At 35.8% G+C, this 20,833-nt stretch overlaps 1 protein-coding gene across 5 annotated transcripts in view; it reads right to left on the bottom strand.

Moving 5' to 3' along the window:
• The window catches only part of LOC116469908 (leucine-rich repeat-containing protein 7-like), a 323,159-nt gene that overhangs the window by 196,071 nt on the left and 106,255 nt on the right, over positions 1-20,833 (bottom strand). For 4 of the 5 annotated variants that reach the window (XM_058439675.1, XM_032155628.2, XM_032155630.2 and 1 more), the window contains exon 2: positions 14,316-14,413. In XM_058439675.1, coding sequence (XP_058295658.1) covers positions 14,316-14,413 — 98 coding nt within the window. Of the gene's footprint in view, positions 1-14,315; positions 14,414-20,833 lie in introns of those variants that run through there. The other variant, XM_058439676.1, reaches the window with a different exon arrangement.

Genomic DNA, 20,833 nt, shown 5'->3' on the forward strand with positions numbered 1-20,833 from the left:
CTGGAAATAATGTTTAGCCAGATCTGTGCATACTGTGGCCCAGTCAAGTTTACATATAAAATTATCCAACATGCTGTGTATGACAAGCACACAAGAGGGAGAGCCATATAGCTGACATTAAATCAATATTTGTTGAACAAATGAGTGTAATTTGATCATCATATTTTGGAAGATTCAAGAATAATGTAAGACACAATTTGAGATGACAGGAGAATGTAAAGTGTCAAGGCCTTGGTTTAGAATGGTCCTGGAGTTAAATCCACATTGCTTCTCCTCTCTGCTGTCAGTAATCTGAGAAGAACCCACAAAAAAGTAGGGATTGATATCTGGGTAAAGGCTGCCCAAATAAATGACTCTCTAGCTGTCTAAAGGCTTAATATTTAAGCCTAATGGCTTAAGAGATAAAGATTTTAGGGAACATTAGAAGTGAGATGCTTATCATGCAGTCATCTATTTTCTGTATGGAGGGATTTCCCCAATACCCTTGATTTCTTATATCATTTCTAACTCCGTTAGGAAGTGAGGTGATTCACCCAGTTAATAAATATTGGAGAACTGGGCATAAGTAGCCCAGTACCTTCCTCCATATTTCTTTGAGATGGAACTGCTTCAGGTAAGATACACTACATTAATCTGCTCTTCACTGCTGTAAGTTTTGTAGGAGGAGTTCTCCAAAAAAGAAGCCCTGTGGTTTTTTGTACTGCTGTGTTTAGGTGGATAGGTATGCCCATTTCTAGAGTATATTATGAAAAACCCCATGGTTGCCAAAAATCCCAACTGTGTTCTCCAATCTAGCCTTTATAAATAATAAAGCTCAAGCATCACAAGGATCTTTATTACTTAAAAATAATGTCTGATATCTTGTCAATATTTTGATTGGTTTCAAAATTGTTTTGCAGTATGAAAGTTATCTATTGGATGCCTTTAAACTCCAACTGTACTTTCAACTACAACTACTGTGGCTTAAATCAAGTTGTTTCTTTTCTTTTTTTTTTTTTTTGAGACAGGGTCTCCGTCTGTTGCCCAGGCTGGAGTGTAGCAGTGTAATCACAACTCACTGCAGCCTCGACCTCTCAGGCTCAAGCAATCCTCCCACCTCAGCCTCCTGAGTATCTGGGACTACAGGCATGTGCCACTACTCCTGGCTAATTTTTGTTCTTTTTGTAGAGACAGAGTTTTGCCATGTTGCTCAGGCCGATCTCAAGCTCCTGAGCTTAAGCGATCCACCTGGCTTAGCCTCCCAAAGCATTGGGATTACAGGGGTCAGCCACTGTACCTGGACAAGTTGTATCTTTTATAATTCATTCCTTTTTATTTTTTCAAACTTTATTAGAAGTGATGACTGTATACCAAATGCTGTGCTTAACGTTAGTGACAGACAGATAGATAGGATGTGTCTGTTTGCCCTTAAGCAATTTACAACTCACTGGGGAAGAAACAGACATGCGAACAACAAGATAAAATACAATTAGATGAGTGCTACAGTAATAATCCTTTTGTAATGTTTCAGGAACAGATAGAACGGAGGTCCTGAAACCATCCCTATAAACTTCATAAAATTATTCAGGTAAGAAGGGAGGGGGAGAAACAAGAAACAAAAATAAACCAAACTTTCAGCCCATTCAATGTTAAACACTAGGCCAGCTTGCCCTCTGACCTGCTTCCTCACGGTTGTTTGGGGCCTACTACCTAAGAATCACCCAGACCCCATTACGAGAATATTTCCCCTTAGCTGCTCTATAGATAACTTCCTGAACATTACGAAACATTGTTTTCCCTCTGAGATATTCTTTCAGGTCCTGCGTACTAGTAAAACTGCTGATGTCAGCTGCTCTGTAGGACCCTATGACACAAACTGGTCTGAAAGACCCCACAAGAAGCTGAGTCACCAAAGAATGGGTTTCCATGCATTGATGACTTCATTCTCCTTACCTCAACAAACAACTCCAATTTTCCAGCCCCTTACCCTCTATGATTCCCTTAAAAAGCCCAGCCCAGAACTTCGGGATGGGGAAATGGATTTGAGGGTCTCCTTCATCTCCGCACTTGGTGCTCTGCTGCTCTGTGATCATTTAACTTTTTCTCTGGGGCAAATCCAGCTGTCTCAGTGTAGCTGGTGTGTTATTGCATAGTGGGCATATGAACCTGTTGGTCCTTTAACAGTTCTGACGTCTGCCAAGAAGAAGAGGAGAGGCATCAGGGAAGCTTTCATAAGGAAGGAATGAATAACAAAACAGTTACTGCTAATAGGAAAGGAAGGGTGTAAAAAGGGCTGAAATTTTATTCAAAAAACTCCTTCATCAGATAACAAAACTAACCTTTGTCAAAAATATGTAGTAGTTGAAATTTGCTTTCCAAATCCCTCACTTAAATATTTTTCTGACTTTTTCCTACTTCTTCCTGGACATCCAAAGATCTCTTGCTACCTGATTCCTTCTAGTTATTGAGGCCATTGATCTGAAAACACTTTCATGTTGAATGAAGAGTTTTATGACTTGACTACAGTTACTCCTCAGAGACATTTGCATATTTTAAACAGCCCAGTGGGAGCTTAAGTCCTAACACAAATGACTGATTTGCTAAGCCAGAGGTGCTAGGAAAATAAGTGGCAATTGATCTTTAAAAAAATTATATCCTATGTAGCATCTCAGGAGCGGTTTGGCTGCAAAAATAACTATGGAGGCTGGAGCAAAGCTATGGACCTTCCATAGAGGAGCTTATGATGTACTTTTGGTAAGTTATTTGCCTGAAGTTTGAATGGAAAAACCATCTAAATATACCTAAAATACTTCAACTTGGTACCAAATTTGCATTAACTTGATTTCAATTTTCTGAAGGTCTAAGAATATTCAGGCTGTGAATCTAATTTGATGTAATCCTTTAATCTTATTTTTATATTATGCTAAAATAATCAACTGTATTAATTTTGGATGTGCAGATAAAATTCAACTGAGTACAACTTCACTTTTTAAATTTATTGTTATGACACTGTTTAACTGGAACCCAAGATATTAATAGAAGCATAATATGCAATAGGATTTTCTAGCTTACTATTAGAGATAATGAGGAATCACTGACCACTTGTTTCTCTTGAGCCCCTTTGTACTAAAATCATATACGGTATTCTTTCAGCTTTGTTGTAAAACTTAGTAATAGTCACCTTAATGATGAACCTAAGCAATGAGGAGTGGGGAAGACTGGAATGAATGCACCTGACTAGAGATAAGCAGAGCTGGGTAGGAATGTTTAGTTCGGTGTCTCCGATACTGCAGCATGAATATTAATTTATAATTTGTGAAACTATACACACATGTTATATGCATTACTTTGTAGGTATGATGTTTTATATTTTAAAAATTTAAGGGTTAAGCAGAAGATGAATTCCAGAGAGGGAAAATGAGGACATAGCATGTTATAGGCAGATAGCATAAAACAGCAGGACTAAGACAGCTTTTAGAGTTAAACTTAGGTTTATATCTCAGCTTCAGCACTTACTAGCTATGTGACATTGCATAAATTACTGAACCTTTCTGAGCTCCTGCAGCCCTTTCTGTAAAATCTGACTGACAGTTGTTTAAGGTTGAAAGGAAGAAGGGCTGACCATAGTGTGTGAGAGACGTAGGGGAAGTGAGTCTGGTTTTCAAATGGAAAGAAACTGGATTAAGGAATTTAAAGGAGAAACTGCAGATGATGACAATGTAAACTGCTCATAAACTACAGGGCTCAAATAGCAAAAGAGGGAACTGAATGACTTATAGGTGCCTGGAAGTCACTGTGACATTAGTGCCCTGATTCCTGATATCCCAAGTACCACCTCCTCTATACTTGCTCCAATTCACAACCATAAAATATTTTGGGATAGTTGAGTATGTATAGACAAATATGTAGTATATGCAAAATGAGATATAGTGTTGAGTAATCTTACCTGCTCCATTACTGATGCTAAAGCCAAATAGCAAATACAAACTCTGAGATTACTTCTAATATTAAACCAGCTCTTGAAAGTGATTGGTCCAGTGCAATAGGGTGAGGCCAACGAATGAGTACACAGCATTCTCCTGGTGTACAGTCATGATCATGAATAGGGATGTAACATCATTTAGGCCAATAAAATGATAAAATAGGGAGTATTTTCCTAAGGCTTCTAAGAGGTTTTTTTAAAAAAAAAAATAAAATAAAAAAATAAAAAGAATCCAAGAAACAGATAGCATTTCATCCTCTGCAAATTTTCATGCACATGCGTGACGTTCATAACTGCAGAACATCGCTGCCAGCCCAAGAATAAAGCTGACACCCAGAGAATGGTGAAGTTCTGACGCCTGTCTTATTTCTAAACTTCCACCAGTTATGCAAACCATCAAATTTCTTTAGTAGATATGAGATTTTTCCCCACCCCCTGTTGCATAAGCTCCTGACCACAGTAGCACCAGGTCATCAACATCACAGTTGGGTCACTGGGACATGGCTTACGAAAAAAGAACTGATAAAGAACACGAGTATCTGGGGACTCAGTACAGACTTGAGGTGAAGTCAACTGGAAAAGGGGTGGCTCCAGGATCTACTAAACAAATGAACCCTACTCCTTACATTTCACTAATGTTCCTTACTTCTTTTAGCTGATTTACCATATAGCATCTGAAGCGTGATTAATTTTCAATCCCTGATTCATTGACACATGTTTAATATACAATTCGTAACAAGAATGGTTTGTCGGACTTCTCGGTTCTTGAAAGAGAAAACTAAAATGGAAAACAGAATGTCAAAAGAAGAGGTAGTTAAAAAGCAAGAACAGTCACAGCAAAAGTAACAGCTGACAACTTGATATGGAGGGAAGCAAACAGAATTCCATTATCACACTTTACAATAATGGCAGATTATAAAGCCATCCTTGAGTTATTAGGAAAAGGCTAAATCATATTCGGTGGCTTCCACTATAAAAGTAGGAATGTCACTAATCATAATGATTTTTTACCAACCTGGTTAATATTAGAATATTTTCACCTTTGAAAGCGTAACATTCAGTTATATAAACACAAAATAATTTTAAGCGTTATCTCTTGCTAATATTAAAGAAATTCTGTTAGAAGGGTAAAAAAAAAAGGACCAAAACCCTTCAGTGAATTTCTGTTATTACTCAAAAACTCATTAGACAGGCATCATGTATTTTTAGTGTACATAATACTGACTCAGGTTGATTTCAGGAAAACGTTACACTGTCATAAATATTTCTCTATAAAAATAATAATTTCTCTTTTTTTTTTCTTTTCTTTTTTTTTTCTTGAGATGGAGTCTTGCTTTGTAGACCAGGCTGGAGTGCAGTCATGTGATCTCGGCTCACTGCAACCTCCGCCTCCCGGACTCAAGTGATTCTCCTGCCTCAGCCTCCTGAGTAGCTGGGACTACAGGCGTGTGCCACCACACCCAGCTAATTTTTTTGTATTTTTGTAGATAAAGGGTTTCACCATCTTGGTCAGACTGATGTCGAATTCCCGACCTCTGGTGATTCACTCTCCTCAGCCTGCCAAAGTGCTGGGATTACAAGTGTGAGCCAACGTGCCTGTCCTAAAATAATAGTTTCTTTTTTTAAGCAGACCACAGCCACAGCTATGCTAACAAGAATTTATTTGCTATTGACAACTAAGTTGGGCTAAGTAAAAGATAAATCAATAAAAAGATACGGCAAAGCTAATGAAACAAAGTTTAACAAAATACATATTTGTCAAATTAAATCGAATACATACAATTTTATGATCGTTGAGTCCTCTTGGTGAACCGACCTTTTTTATCCCTTGTAATATGTTTTGCTCTGAAGTTACCTTTGTCTTGATATTAATATAGTCACTCTAGCTTTTATTTAAATAATTTAGCATGTATTTCTTTTTCCATTCCTTTATATTTAACCTTTTTGCATTTTTGCATCTAAAGGACATTTTTATAAGCAACATATAGTTGGTCTTTTTTATCCAATCTGACAAGCTTTGTCTTTTAACCATGGTATTTACACCATTTACACTTAATGTAATTATTGATGTATTAGGACTTAAGTCTAATACATCTAATTTTATTATTTGTTTTCTGTTCTGTTCTCTTGGTTTCTTGTTTCTATGTTTCTTTTTCCTTCACATCCTCTAGGTTACATGAGTATATTTAGTTCACCTTTGATTTACTTATAACGTTTTTGAGTGTATTATTTTGTAGTCTTCTTAGTGGTTGCTCTAGGTATTACAATATACATACGTAACTTATAACAGTCTACTGGTATCAGTGTTATACCATTTCAAGTGAAGTAGAGAAACCTTATACCAATTTAGGTCCCTTTACCCTTTCCACTTTTTAAATATTAATTGACTTATTTCATGTACATACATGTGCACCACATCAGATGGTTTTTGCTTCAACCATGAAACATAAGGTAAAGAAAATTCTATTATTCATACTTCTATTTGTATTCATTCTACTGTTCTTTACTTCCTGAAGGTACAAGTCTTCTTTTGTTAAACTTTTTCTTTGTGTTTGGAGAGTTCTGTGTAGCCATCGTTTTGGGGAAAGTTTGTTAGCAACAAATTCTCTCAGTTTTCTTTCTTCTGAGAGTGATTTTATTTCTCCTTCATTGCTGAAGGATGGTTTAGTTGGACATAGAATTCAGAGTTGACAATTCTTATAATACTTGAAAATCTTGTGTGTCATTTCCTTCTGGCCTCTGTGGTTTCAGATGAAAATATACTGTCATTTTAATTGATGTTCCTTTATATGTAATGTGTTATTTCTGTTCCTTTATATGTAATGTGTTATTGCACTCTGGCTGTTTTAAAGATTTTTCTTTATCTTTGGTTCTCACAAGTTTAATTACGAAATGTCCTGCTGTGGATTTTTTTTTTTTTTTTTGGTTTATCTTCTTTGGAGTTGACCCAGCTTCTTGAATATCTAGATTTATGTCTTTTGTCAACTTTTAGAAGTTTGCAACCATTGCTTCTTCAAATATTTTTTCTGTCCCATACTCCTTCTCCTCTCCTGGGACTCTGATGATACAAATATTATATATTTTATTATTTTTCCACAAATCCCTGAGGTTCTGTTCATTTTTGTTTAGTGTATATTCTCTTTGTTGTTCACATTGGGTAAATTCCACTAATCTACATAATTCATTTAATCTCTTTTCTGTAATTTTCACTCTACTATTGAGTCCATTAAGTGATATTTTTATTTTGGTAATTTTGGTTTTCAGTTACATAATTTCCATTTGGTTCTTTTTTATAACTTCTTTTTTTTTTCCCTGAGATTTTCTGTTTTTCTTCACTTGTTTCAAGAGATTATATAATTGTCTCCTGAAGCATTCTTATGATGGATGCTTCGGTATCCTTCTCAGAAATTCCATTATCTAATTCGTCTTACTGTTGGGGTCAGTGGATTGTCTTTTCTCAGACTGTGGTTTTTCTGGTTCATGGTATGATGAGTTACATTCAATTGCATTTTGAATATTTTGATTATTATGTTAGGAGACTTTTAACCCTATTGAAATCTTTTATTTTAGCAGGTATGTATCCTGTTTAGGTTTAGCTTATAGGTTTTGGACTAATTTTGTGGGCTTTAGTTCCAATGGCAGTTAGTGTTCTGATTTTTTATAATGCTAATGCTCATCTGGTCTGCTTCATTCTTCTGGCACTGTTGGGGCTTCTGCTAAAACTCTGCTGGTGTCATCTGCTAGAGTTAAAAGTGCTGCTCTGGATTCTCTAATATTCCTAGGTAAACCTCTGGGAAGGCAGAGAAGCCACTGAGCCTGGGTCTCTTTATGCCACTGGGTGAAAGATAGGAAGACACAGGGCTTTACTGCTGCCACCATTACCACCAGATACGTCTGCCCACCAGGGAGAGCAGAGCAGGGATGGCCTGGGGCCTTACTGTTCTGTTTCTGCAGGTGAATTCAACTGCCTGTCAATCAGGATTATAGAATAAGATATTGGTGGCTCTCTTCCAAACCTCTGTTGTTTTTCTCTCTCTTGGTCCTCTGGACTGAGAGAGTAGGCTTCGTTTTTTTTTTTTTTCCTTCTTTTCTTCATGCCTATTGACAGTACCAGATTGCAAGCCTCTCTGGTATGCATCCAGGGATATGTAGGAGATAAAAGGAAAATGCAAGAAGCATACCATGATGTCTTTCTTCAAGTCCTGATGTCCCAGTCAGTTTGCCTTCGTCTCTGAAGCTTTCAGAGTCCTTTCAAAATGGTCTGTTGAAGAATTTTTCCAAAGTGTTTAGTTTCATTTAGAATTGAGTATCAGGAAAGGTGAGTCTATGCCATCTGTTCCAGAATCAAAAGATTGGCCTCCCCTCCCCTTCTTTCACCTTCCTTCCAACTCTCTTTTTCTCCCTTTCTCTTTTTCTTTCCTTATGGCTTGCTTTCCTTCCTTTTACTCCTTCTCTTCTTTTTATCTCCCCTACCCATCTCTTTCTTTATTTCCAGCAGATTCTTGTGATACATTTTCATTTTTGAAGTTAAGTAATTAATTCCTTCACTCATTCTCATTCATTCTAAAATATCTGTTGAACACCTACTAACTGCCAGGCAATATGTCATGTGTTATTAATATAGTGAATAAGAGGGAGTTCTTGCTGCTCAGAGAGTTGATAGTATAATTCTAAAATATCTGTCTGTAGGTATCTGGGTACGGATCTTATATAACTGATTTTTATACAGTATATCAGAAAACATTTTAATATACAATCAGATATTTTAATAACTTCAAAAAGTACATTACATTAAATCTTTTATCATTTTTGTTTGAATTGTTCTGATTCCTTTAAGACAATTTATAATTCTTAGGTTGGATTTTCATTCTCCATTTTTCCACATGTAATTGTTTCCCATCATTATTTATTATTTCATCATCTTTCCTTTGTATTCATGGAGTGCTTCCAGTTCCAGTTGTTCCAATTTCTGATATTTTTACATGTAAATTATTCTATTGACTCCAGTAAAGATTTTAATTTTGATCTTCATGTTTAGTTTTTTATAATTCCCTGCTCAATAACGTTCATTTTTCTTTTTCTTTTCTCTAAAAAGTTTTTCCACATTGTTTATTTTGCAGGCATTTCTTAGAGTATTTCTTGTGACTATCAAAAATTTGATATTTTTAATTTTTCTTCTAGTTTCTTCATTTATTATTTTTGAGGACAAACTCCTCCTTTCCAGGTTAACTTCTTCCCTCTAGTTCTATATTAGTTGAAAATACATATTTTTTCTCTTATCAATGAATATGATCAATAATTATAAGAAAGCCAGGTTGGTTGAAGCACAGAGAGCACAGGAATGGAGTATGAGATGAGGCTGATTGGGTGGGTGGAGGCTAGACTCTGCAAAATCTTATAATCCACAGTATGGCTATTGTCTTTCTTGAATGAGCAACGGAAAACCATAGGGTTATTTTAAGATAAGGAGGGTTTTCTAACAGTATGTAGGAAAGCCACTTTGGGGAGCATTTGGTAGAATCTTACACAGAATATTTGCAAAGGTGATTTGTGAACAGATTCAAAACATATGCAGGAGGTCAAGTTGAGAGGCCGTGAAATTAGAGTGAACACAGGAGAGAAAAGGGGAAGAAATGTATGAAAGAGGACTCCTGGGTTTATGAATTTTGAACCTAGATGATTAACAGCATCATACACTCAGACAGAAAACACTTGGGGAAGCTCAGGCTTTGAAAGATCATAGTTTTGGTTTTGGATTTGTTGAGTTTGTTGCATTGTTGAAACGTTCAAGAATGTGTCAAGTGCACATTGGGATGAACAGAGAGACATTTGGTCTAGAGACATCAATTTGTGAGTCATCCGATTATAGGAATAACTAATACTGCATGTAATGACATTGTTTGTGGAGGAAGTATATTTGGGACAAAAAAGAAGACCTCAAACTGTCTTCCAAAATTCTAATATATAATGGCTGGAAAGAGAGAGTTGAGCATGCAAAAGAGTAACCAGAGAGACTATAGAAAAATCAGGGAAGTATTCCATGATGGTAGCCAAAGCATTAGATGATCTCTTCCTTAGCCTATTCATGCTGCCATAACGAAATTCCATGAACTAGGTAGCTTATAAACAACAAAAATTTATTTCTCACAGTTCTGGAAGCTGGGAAATCCAAGATCAAGATGTTGGCAGATTTGGTAGATGGTAAGTCCCGCTTTCTGGTTCATAGATGGTTGCTTGTCATAGATTATCTCCAAAATGCCTATCTCATGCTATAACATCAATTGGGTTTTAACATATACAGTTTGGAGGGATAGTAATATTAACAGCATTGCAGTTTTCAAAAGGACAAAATGGTCAACAGTATTGATCCCTGCTAAAAAGTCAAGTAAGATGAGCACTGAAAACAATGCTTGATGGATTAGCAAATGATAGGTTGACTTCTAAGATGGCCCCACGATCATCAACATACTCCTTGATGCTTGAACCCTGTATAATCCCCTCTCCTTGGATATAAGCTGGACTTACCACTTTCTTCTGGACAATAAAATATGGCAAAGGCAATGGTGTAATTATGATCCCACATTTTGAGTTAATCAAAATTGAAATTATCTTGGGTGTGCCTCACTTAATCAGGTGAAAGTACTTAAAAGAGAGGTAATTCTCCCTGAGAAGAGGGAGTAAATTGGCTAATTTAGAAAGTCCATACAGCAAGGAGCTTCTGGAGTCCTCTAGAACCTAAAAGTGACTTCAGCTGGCAGCCAACAAAAAGCTGGGACTGTTTATCATACCACCACAAGGAAACAAATTCTGCCAATAGCCTAAATGAGTTTGGAAGTGAATTATTTCCCCAGTTGAGCTTTTGATAAGACTTCAACCTGGTGAGACCTGAAGCAGCGAACTCTGGACTCCTGACCTTCAGAAAATGTGAGATGATAAATGAATGCTGTGCTAATTTGTTACATAGCAATAGAAAACTATAATAGCAACATAAAAATTTATTGGTGCTCTGAACAAAAGCTGTTTCAGTAGAGTGACTGGACAGGAACCAGACTGGACTGGTTTGGAGGAGTGAGTGGGAGGCAAGTAAATGGAGCGAGTATAGATAACTCTTAGATACATCAAAAGATTTTCCTGGACAGAGAACAAGAGTGTAGGGCTATAGTTGAAAGGGGCTGTGGCTTTGAGGACAAAGTTTTTATTTTGTATTTTAATGGGGAATACCTTAAACATATTTAAAAATCTGTCTTCCACAATAATCCATTTTTACTGAAAGTTTATTTGACTATGCCAGATGCAGCATAGGTAGATATAATACCCGTTAAAGAACTTAGATCTACGTCTGGTGACCTTATGTTGATTTTAACATTGCAAATATTGTAAAGTGGTATAGAGAATTATAAAAGAAAAAATACAACGTATACTATTTAGCAAAACCTTCCCGTACACAGTATCTCCAAATGAAAGAGTGATTTCCTTACTCTGGAGGATCCTATGGTCTGAACCAAGTTTCCTTATTCCTTTCAATTCTTAGTGCAGAAAAGCTACTACGATTTGACTTTCTATGATAGTTTTCGAAGGTGGCACCTTTGTATGGGAGTTGACCAACAAGTCTCGGTGTAGATCTATACTGAGTCTGTAGAATCACAGAAAAACAACTAGGACATTGTGTTAAACTAATATCAAACATGAATTACCATCTAACATTGCTGCAAGAATTTCAGCTTTATGATATTTACTTAGAACCTCTTCTTTGCCATGCATTTGTGTCTAAAAATAGTCATGATAATATGTGTGCATCTGCATTCCTGATCTCAAAACAATGCCTTATTATCCTCGAATGTTTAGTTTGAAATAAGAGAACAATAATAACAATTAAAGAAAGAGACAGAAAAAGAGAAGAGAGAAAAGAAAACTCACTACATCCTAGGTTCTGTACCAACGGCTTAATATAAATATCTCCCTTAACTCTTAAAATAATTCTATTAAGTAGGCTCTGGCATATCCTCATTTTCTTCAGATACATAAACTAAATTTTATATTTAAAATAACTATTCATGGTCCTGCATCTGGTCAAATTAGAGAATAAATCCTTTTGTGTGTCTCTAAAGTTAATAGTTTTAACTACCATGATATGTTGCTTTCATTACGAAAAAAAAAATTGTGGCTTTTTTTCATGGAATTCACACTAGCCTGTCACAGAGCAAGTAGAATTGCTCATTGTACTAACGGGAAAATAAAGACCTCTATGGAAGAGAAAGCAATTTTATAGATTTTGCATTTTTCAATACATGTTTTCATGCTCAATAACATACTCCAGCTGAATTTCTGTGGTGACACTTCAAAGTCTTCCCTGATTGTCACAATCCAATCGATGAGAATTTGTAACATAAGTGACGGTTATATCATGTACCTTGTTAAGCCCATATTAGGTAGCTTAACATACGTACTTTACATTAGAGAACAATAAAACTTGATTATGAACTATACCAATGATTCTTCCTCTTTTGTATTGATAACGATTTAGTATCGTCTGATGTCAATCATTTTACCTAGGCTAGTAGTTTTCAAGCCTGAGCTTACATCAGAATCTCCTGCAGAGCTTCTTAAAATCCAGGTCACCAGGCCCTGCTCCAAGAGTTTCTGATTCAGTAGGTGTGGCTTGCAGCACTAGAATTTGCATTTTTAGCAAGTTCCCAGACGCTGCTGCTGCTGCTGCTCTTAGCCTGGAGATCACAATTTGAGAAGCACTGGCCCGGACCAGGGTTCAGAAAGATTTTTTATGAAGACCCAGGTAAATATTTTTGGTTTTGTGGGCCATACTGTCTCTGTCACAACTACCCAATTCTTCCTTTGTAGTGCAAAATCAGTTGTGCGTAATATACAATAAATAAATGATGGCTGTGTTTCAATACAATTGTACTTACAAAAAAGGTGTCAGGCTGAGTTTCATCAACAAACCGTAATTGGCCAACCCCTGGCTTAGACCAACTCAGTACAAGAGCCCTGAAAAATCACTTTGTTTATGTTAAATGGCAACTCTGTGATAACCATTTGCAAACATATCTACAAATATCCCTTCTAAGTTTTATTTAAATATTTACAGAACTGTACCAGACTAAACTGATGGTCTCCTTGAAGCACAGAGAAGAAACCCCGAACTGTTTCTATAAACCCAACAGAAATATGCAATACTTTTATGCAAGAGTCTGCATCTTATAAATGCCCATGAACTCTATCTTTGGTTTCAAGTTTTAGTTTTAGTTAAATATTGTTTATGGTGTTATAAGCCATAAATCTACCAGGTTAGAGAAGGCCAAAACACTATTGAATGACATATATGTCAGCTCAGTAAGGTTATCTATTAACTTTATAATAAACCAAACAAGAACAATTCATTTGCCATGTGTGCCCTGCTTTAATATAGTTTGTCTTTACCCAGAGCAGTATACCTCAAACTAATTTAAAAATGCCAATGTAATCTTAAAATTCTACTTAACTGTATACGTCAGTGAACCCACTACATTAGCTTTATCCATGTAAAATGTGAGTTCCTGTAAAAGGACAAAATTCTGACAAATTTTTATCATAATGAAATGTGATTTAGTTCCCTGAAAATAATTATATGCAAATACCATGAGGAAACTTAGTATTATGGATCATTTTATAAACTCAAAATGTGAATATTACGTCAAGAGTCTCCAACAATCTACTACATGCTACAGATAATAAATAAATATAATCCCCACAGCCAATGGCATATTCTAATATTTAATAATTTGAGGATGAACTAAAATGACTTTATACTGAGATTCATGGTATCTATCTTTCAGAACATTTTCCTAAATTCAATTAAATCAAATGTTTCCATTTGGCAAACAGGTTTACATTTACCGGCAGATACCTATTATTTTGTCTAACGCAGTGGTTTTAAAAAGTTCTCAGTTAAAAAAAAATGTTAAAAGAGACCTGTGGCTAAATGGAAACTGGGAAGTGTGGATTTTAGATGCATTTCAAAAGTTTCTTTACTTCAGGACGTCTCACAACCATTACCATGCATGGTATAAACATATAAGAAAGATTTGTCAGACTGTACAGCCTTTTCCCATCTCATTTGAACGTGGAACTTGATTATCAATAGAACATCTTGAAGTACCAGAGAAATATTCTTAAGAAAGCAATGTTCTAAGTAAGCACTTACATTCAGATAACATATGGTAAGTTATTTTAAAAGACCAACTCGACTCAACAAATATTCTATTACTTGACCAACCATTTAAAGGTCACTCATTTCATTTTACCATGCTACTCACCAAGATCTATCTAGAACACAGTGAATCCTATTAAACATACTTACACTCCTCTTCAGGCCTCTTCCGCAGTGCTGCACGAACCTCTTTACAGGGACTTCTCTGGTATTGTGGGGGATTCCTTCCCCTTATTAGGTTCTCCATCCTGTAAGAGAGAATCAGAAGAGTATTTTAATACTCTTTTATTTTGGATAAATGTTTGCAAGTTAAATGGTCTAAAATTCAAATACCCACAGAACTTTGCTAGACAACACCATGAAGATGGTCTGGCAAGGAGCAAGCTGGCAGGGAGCATCGGGGACATAGGAAATTGAAGAGTGCTTGATTTTTCCGGCATCCCAATTTTAAAAAAATTAAAAACACCATGTGTATGAAACTTATGTACATTCTCTAATTAGAGACTGCCATGGACTGAATATGTCCCCACAAAATTCAAATACTGAAGCACCAGCCCCCAGTGTGATTGGAAGGTAGGGCGTTTGGGAGGTAATTAGGTTTAGAGGAGGTTATGAAGGAATGTCCATGATGGGATTAGTGTCTTAATAGGAAGAGAAAGAAACAAAAGGGGAAAAAGGTAGACCTCTCTCTCTCTCCACCATGTGGGGACACACGGAGGAAGCTGTCTTCAAGCCATGGTGAAGGCCTCCACAAGGAACCAAATTTATCAGTACCTTGACCTTGGACTTCCCAGCCTCCAGAACTAAGAGCAATAGTCTGTTGTTTAAGCCACCGAGTCTATGGTATTTTGTCACAGCAGCCCAAGCTGAATAAAATAAAGACCTATTGACTAAGAGTAACTACTGGCAAAGTAAATAGATTTAAAAAAATAAGGTCATCATTCAGAAAGAAAAAGCATATCTTTCACCAACATTTCAAATATCAGCTTTTCACAATGAGGTACCACCTTACCCCAGCCAGAATGCTCATTATTAAAAAGTCAAAAAACAATAGATATTGGCATGGATGTGAAAAAGGAACACTTATACACTGCTGCTGGGAATGTAAACTAGTACAGTCTCTATGAAAAACAGCATGGAGAGTTCTCAAAGAACTAAAAGTAAATCTACCATTTGATCCAGTAATCCCACTGCTGATTACCCAAAGGAAAAGACACTATTTTCATAAAAACACCTGCGCTCATATGTTTATTACACCAGAATTCACAATTGCAAAGATATGAAATCAACCTAACTGCCCATCACCCTATGAGTGGATAAAGAAAATGTGGGATATATATGATATATTGATATATACTATATCATACATATCATATATGTCATATGTAATATATGTGTTATATATTATATATCTATAAATGTGGGGTATATATATGTAGAATATATACACAAGCACATATATATCTACACACACCATGTATATGTGTTTATATATATATATATATATATATATACACACTACACATACACACACACACACATACACACACACCGTGGAATATACCACTCAGTCACAAAAGGATGAAATAATGTTCAGTAACTTGGATGGAAGTGGAGACCATTACTCTAAATGAAGTAACTCAGGAACAAAAACCAAATACCATGTGTTCTTACTTTTAAGTGTAAGAACTAAGGCATGAGTATGCAAAGGCACACAGAGTGGTATAATGGACACTGGAGACTCAGAGGGGAAAGGGTGGGAGAAGGGTGATTAATGAAGAACTACCTATCGAGTACAATGTTCACTATCCAGGTGACATGTGCACTGAAATCCTAGACTTCACCAATACGCAATTCATCTGTGTAACCAAAACCCACTTGTACCCCTAAAGCTATTGAAATAAGAAAGTTTTTTAAAAAGTACCAGTTTTCAAGAATGGAATTGCTGATTTCATTCCATACTAATGACTGGATCAGAATGTTTTTAAATTCTAATAATTGTGATTTCTTGAAAAAAGTGGTTAATATAAATTGTACCTTTCAGTTACTAGTTACACGGCGATGCTGACAACCAGAAAATAATAAATTAATCAAACACAACTTGGGTGAGCATCTTTGTGGTGCGTATTTTCTGTTTTCAGTAAAGTTTACAGTTTTGCACATCAATGTACACTCTACTAACTACTATAATACTAAAAAAATTGAATGCTCAGGATTTGAAAATTTTGAACTAAATCATAGTATTTATCATTTTGAAAATATAAACATGATTTCTTGATATCTATATGATTATCCTCAACCAGGGATATCACTGGTTTTGATAACTGTCCTGGTTGATTGCATGCATACCATTGAAAACAGTGTGATTATTACGGGTATACTGGCAGAGGGTCTCCTAGGATTAGTAGTATAGAGAGAGGATTATGTTCCTTGTGTCTGGAGGGGAAATTGACAAAGAATCATCCCAGAAAAGCAGTATGTTAAGTGGTGGAAAATATGGATAAAAAGGCTTTTTGTGGTGGAATAGTAACATAATACTACTCCTATGGGAACTTATCATTGGGGCTTAAAAAAAATCTTCCACATATACTTTCTGAAATCAATCTATTCATATGTAGAGGCTGCTTTATGTGCTTGTGTGTGTGTGTGTGTGTGTGTGTGTGTGTGTGTGTGCATGCACTCATATGCCTATCCCTATGTTTGTAAAGTATAAGAAATTGTTTTTTAATGTGCAGTGATAACTTGAATCTTAGTTTCACTCAAAATTAATGTCAAGTGAGAAAAAGTTATTTCTCTCAAGATAGATAATACAGTGACAGGAAACCAAGTGGAAACTTGAAGAATTGAAGACATAAATTGCTTCAACATTATATGTGTGCGTGTGGGGGTCGGGGTGAAGATTAAGCTTCTAGGTCTGTCCCTGCAGTTTCATCATGAAGATTAGCTATGCGAACTAAATTATATCAAATTTTCTAGTTTCTGACTCTTGAATTAATTCATCGCACAATTTTGATTATGTGTTTCGGCAAATGCAGAAATCTCCATGATGATCTAATAACAATTTAAGTGAGCTTGTAATTATTCACTAGTATTTACAAGCTTAAGATAGTAAATTATAGCAAACAGAACCTGCACATGCAAATGCCTACATAAAATTGTAGTGTAATTTTTAAAAACACTTTTACTCATTGTGATTACACTCTGATGGGGAATGACAAGTTATGTTGGGTAGGGAATACATGAAAACTACTCTCTTGAATAGGCTATTATTTTTCCTTTTTATCCCTATCGAATATGTGAAAATGAAAGTGGTCTACTTGATTTCCATGTAATTATGGTTCAGGGTATGTCAGAAAAACTCAGAAACAGATTAGAAAGTACTTTCAAAGGATTTGGGAGGATTTAAATGGTTACTGTTGGTATCCAAGACCCTCAGGTTAGCCTCCCAGGAATCATGGTGTTCAGGGGTTGTATTCTGGGAATCCTCATGGGCAGATAGGCAAGAGATTATACACTGCTGGCAATGTAGCATGGCTTAAATGTAATGTTCCTCAGCTCTGGAATCAGAATGCCTGGGCTTAACCTCTCTTTTTGTTTCTTAAAGGATGATTTGAGGTAAAGTTACTCACATGCTTTGTGCCTCACTTACGTGCTTACAGACACGACAGGATTGTTGTGAGGATTAAATATGGTAACACGTGTAAAATGCTTTGCGTTGTGTCTGTCACAATGGAGAGCTCAGTAAATGAAGCTATTATTAATAATGATGATCACAAATAAAAATGTGATCATATACTAGTATTTTAAATGTTCCATATATTTGGAAAAATATTACAACTGGTCTTTAATAAAGAAAATGAAAACAGATAGTACTGTTGAGGAAAAAAAAATTTGGCTTAGAAATTTTCTGATTATTAGGAAACACAAAATATCCAGGTATATAAATGGCCAATTTTCATAGATGAAGAACTTAATTAAATATACTTCATTTTTTTATCAATAAGATTTAAGGGATTACTAACGACGATTTTCCGAGGACACTAACAGGGATAAAAGTGGGTTGTCGTCATCATGAATTAAATAAAGTTCTACAAAATTACAGGTTTTGTAGAGAATTTAGAATATTTCAAAATTTTATAGTTGCCTTGGACCTTAGAAACAATTAAAATATTTTGTAATATATTTACCATTTACTTTATCACCTCATGAAGTAAATTACTTCATTTACTTTACCATTTACCATTTATTTCATTAATCCTTTGAACAACCTTATGAAAGGATATTTTAAAGATGAAGAAATTAAGCTCAGATATGCTCAGTGACTTGCTCATGGCCACGTCAGAAGTAGAAGGCGGCTCAACTAAGATTTAACCAATCTTTTCTGGACTTTTCTAGTTGCTTCTTAGTCCATTATTTCCATGAGTTCATGATTATAATTCCACTAGGGGACTGAATAACTGAGATTCAAATATATAATGTATTTTTAATTCTAGTAAAATTATCATTAACATAATATTAATACTTATATTTTAATATCTATACTCAGGAGGCTGAGGTGGGAGAATCACTTGAGGATGGGAAGGTGGAGGCTGCAGTGAGCCTGGGCCATAGAGCGAGACCCTGCCTCCATATTTATATGTTATAGATGTAAAATATATATAAATATGATATTTATATTCAAATATGTTTTTAGTATTAATCTGTTGATTACGTGTTGATTTCTTATCATTTTTCTATTGTCACTGAAATTTTTGCTTCCATCAGTGACATTTTAAGTTTTTGAGAACTGCCAAAAAGATAACTGGGGCCAAAACAATTCAACATAAATTACATGAACGATACACTAATAGGTGAAAAAATAAAAAAAATACTAAAAGTCGCTTCGTTCCTTGGAATGCTAAATGTGGTGCCCACTGGAAACATACTTAAAATGAAGTTAATAATTTTGCAGAGCAATGTTTGTGTGTAAATTATTACATAACTGAAACTTGCATCTTCTCAAGATTACACTTCTGGTTACTTGAACTCTTTCACCACCATTATCTATCATCTACAGTTTGCATTAAATAGTCAGACAAAATGACCAAAAATGAAATCTTGGAGCACAGCCAGGTCACTGCAAAGGAGCTGTTCTAGCTACTCGCAAGCTTGGCAAGCCACCAGTGGGAGTCTTTTAACAATTCTAGCAAGGAGAGATTAAATGTAATGACCACAGGTGAGACAGATGCTCTAACAATTCATTGAAGGGCTCTGAAAAAGTGCAGCCTATGTGTTCAACTGCTAGGAGGAAATAAGGGCAGCCAGGTTAATATCAAACAGCATGAAATAGCAATCAGCAGTTATAAGCAAAAAGTGTCCATGACATTCTTGATGGTGTCTCCCAAATTTGGCTAAGTCTCAAAATCACCCAAGGAGTGATTTTCCCAGTACTAAAGATTATCGTGCAGTAGGTTGAGGTCAAGTCCTAGTTGATTTTGTTTTGTTTTGTTTTGTTTTTTAGATTAATCAGGTGCTTCTAAAGTAGCCAGCCAGCTGTGCACTTGTTTAGATCCTGGCATTTGGGAACCTCTGTAAACAAAAAATATATACTTGGAATTGTAGGGAAGACAAGTCCATTGAATTCATTCAGGTGATAAAGTTGTCTATTAACACAGAGGTGTAGGGCCTGAGGAAGAGACTGAAGTTAGGATAGAAATTATCAAAAATGAAAAGAGTAGCCAGAAAAGCACAATCGAAGGCTTGCCAAGTTGCCTGGAGGTCACTCACAGGAACCGACACAGGCTGCTCATTTACATTATCAACTCACTGTTGATAATCTCAATAGTGAAATGATATCCCTTAACAAGGTTTGGCTGACTCAGTTGGATCAGGGAGTATGTTTGGACTAATCTAGAATCATGGACTGGGATGGCAGTGTGGCTACTGAATGAAGGATGTGAAGTCCGGATGAAAATCTAGTTGAAATACATTTACACCTGATGGAGGAGGAAGTAGGAGAATGATTGGCTCACTGGAGGAAAAGGGAGTTGGGATAAGAGAATAAAGGTTTCAAGTATAAATATTCTCAAATGCCTATTATATGCCAGGTGCTTTGTTAGGTTCTTTATATGTACATTATCTATGTTATCTGTATTTTATCCATGGTTAACCTGAGTCTAAGAAATATAAGTGACTTGCTTAGGATCACACATAGAATAACTGCAAAAAATCAAGATTTAATCCAGATCTGTCTGACCTCAGATCTATTAACTATGACGTGGGCTGTGCAATAGAACTTTCTGCAATGATGGAAATGTTCAATATCTGTGCTGTCCAATAAAGTGGCTGCTAGCCATATGCAGCTACTGAGCACTTCAAATGTGGCTAGTGTGACTGAAGAACTGAACTTAATACAATTTTTTTTAAAAAAATGTATGAAGTAGAAGGGCAGAGGAAGATGGCCAAATAGGCTCCACCAATCGTCACCACACCTACCCTGCTAGGACACCAATTTAACAACTGTCTACACACACAACAAAAAGTGCCTTCATCTAATGTAAATGATGAGTTAATGGGTGCAGCACACCAACATGGCACATGTACACATATGTAACAAACCTGCACGTTGTGTGCATGTACCCTAGAACTTAAAGTGTAATAAAAAAATTTTTAAAAAGTGACTTCATAAG

This window comes from Hylobates moloch, unplaced genomic scaffold, assembly GCF_009828535.3.
Source record: "Hylobates moloch isolate HMO894 unplaced genomic scaffold, HMol_V3 SCAFFOLD_5, whole genome shotgun sequence".
Classification (NCBI taxonomy): domain Eukaryota; kingdom Metazoa; phylum Chordata; class Mammalia; order Primates; family Hylobatidae; genus Hylobates; species Hylobates moloch.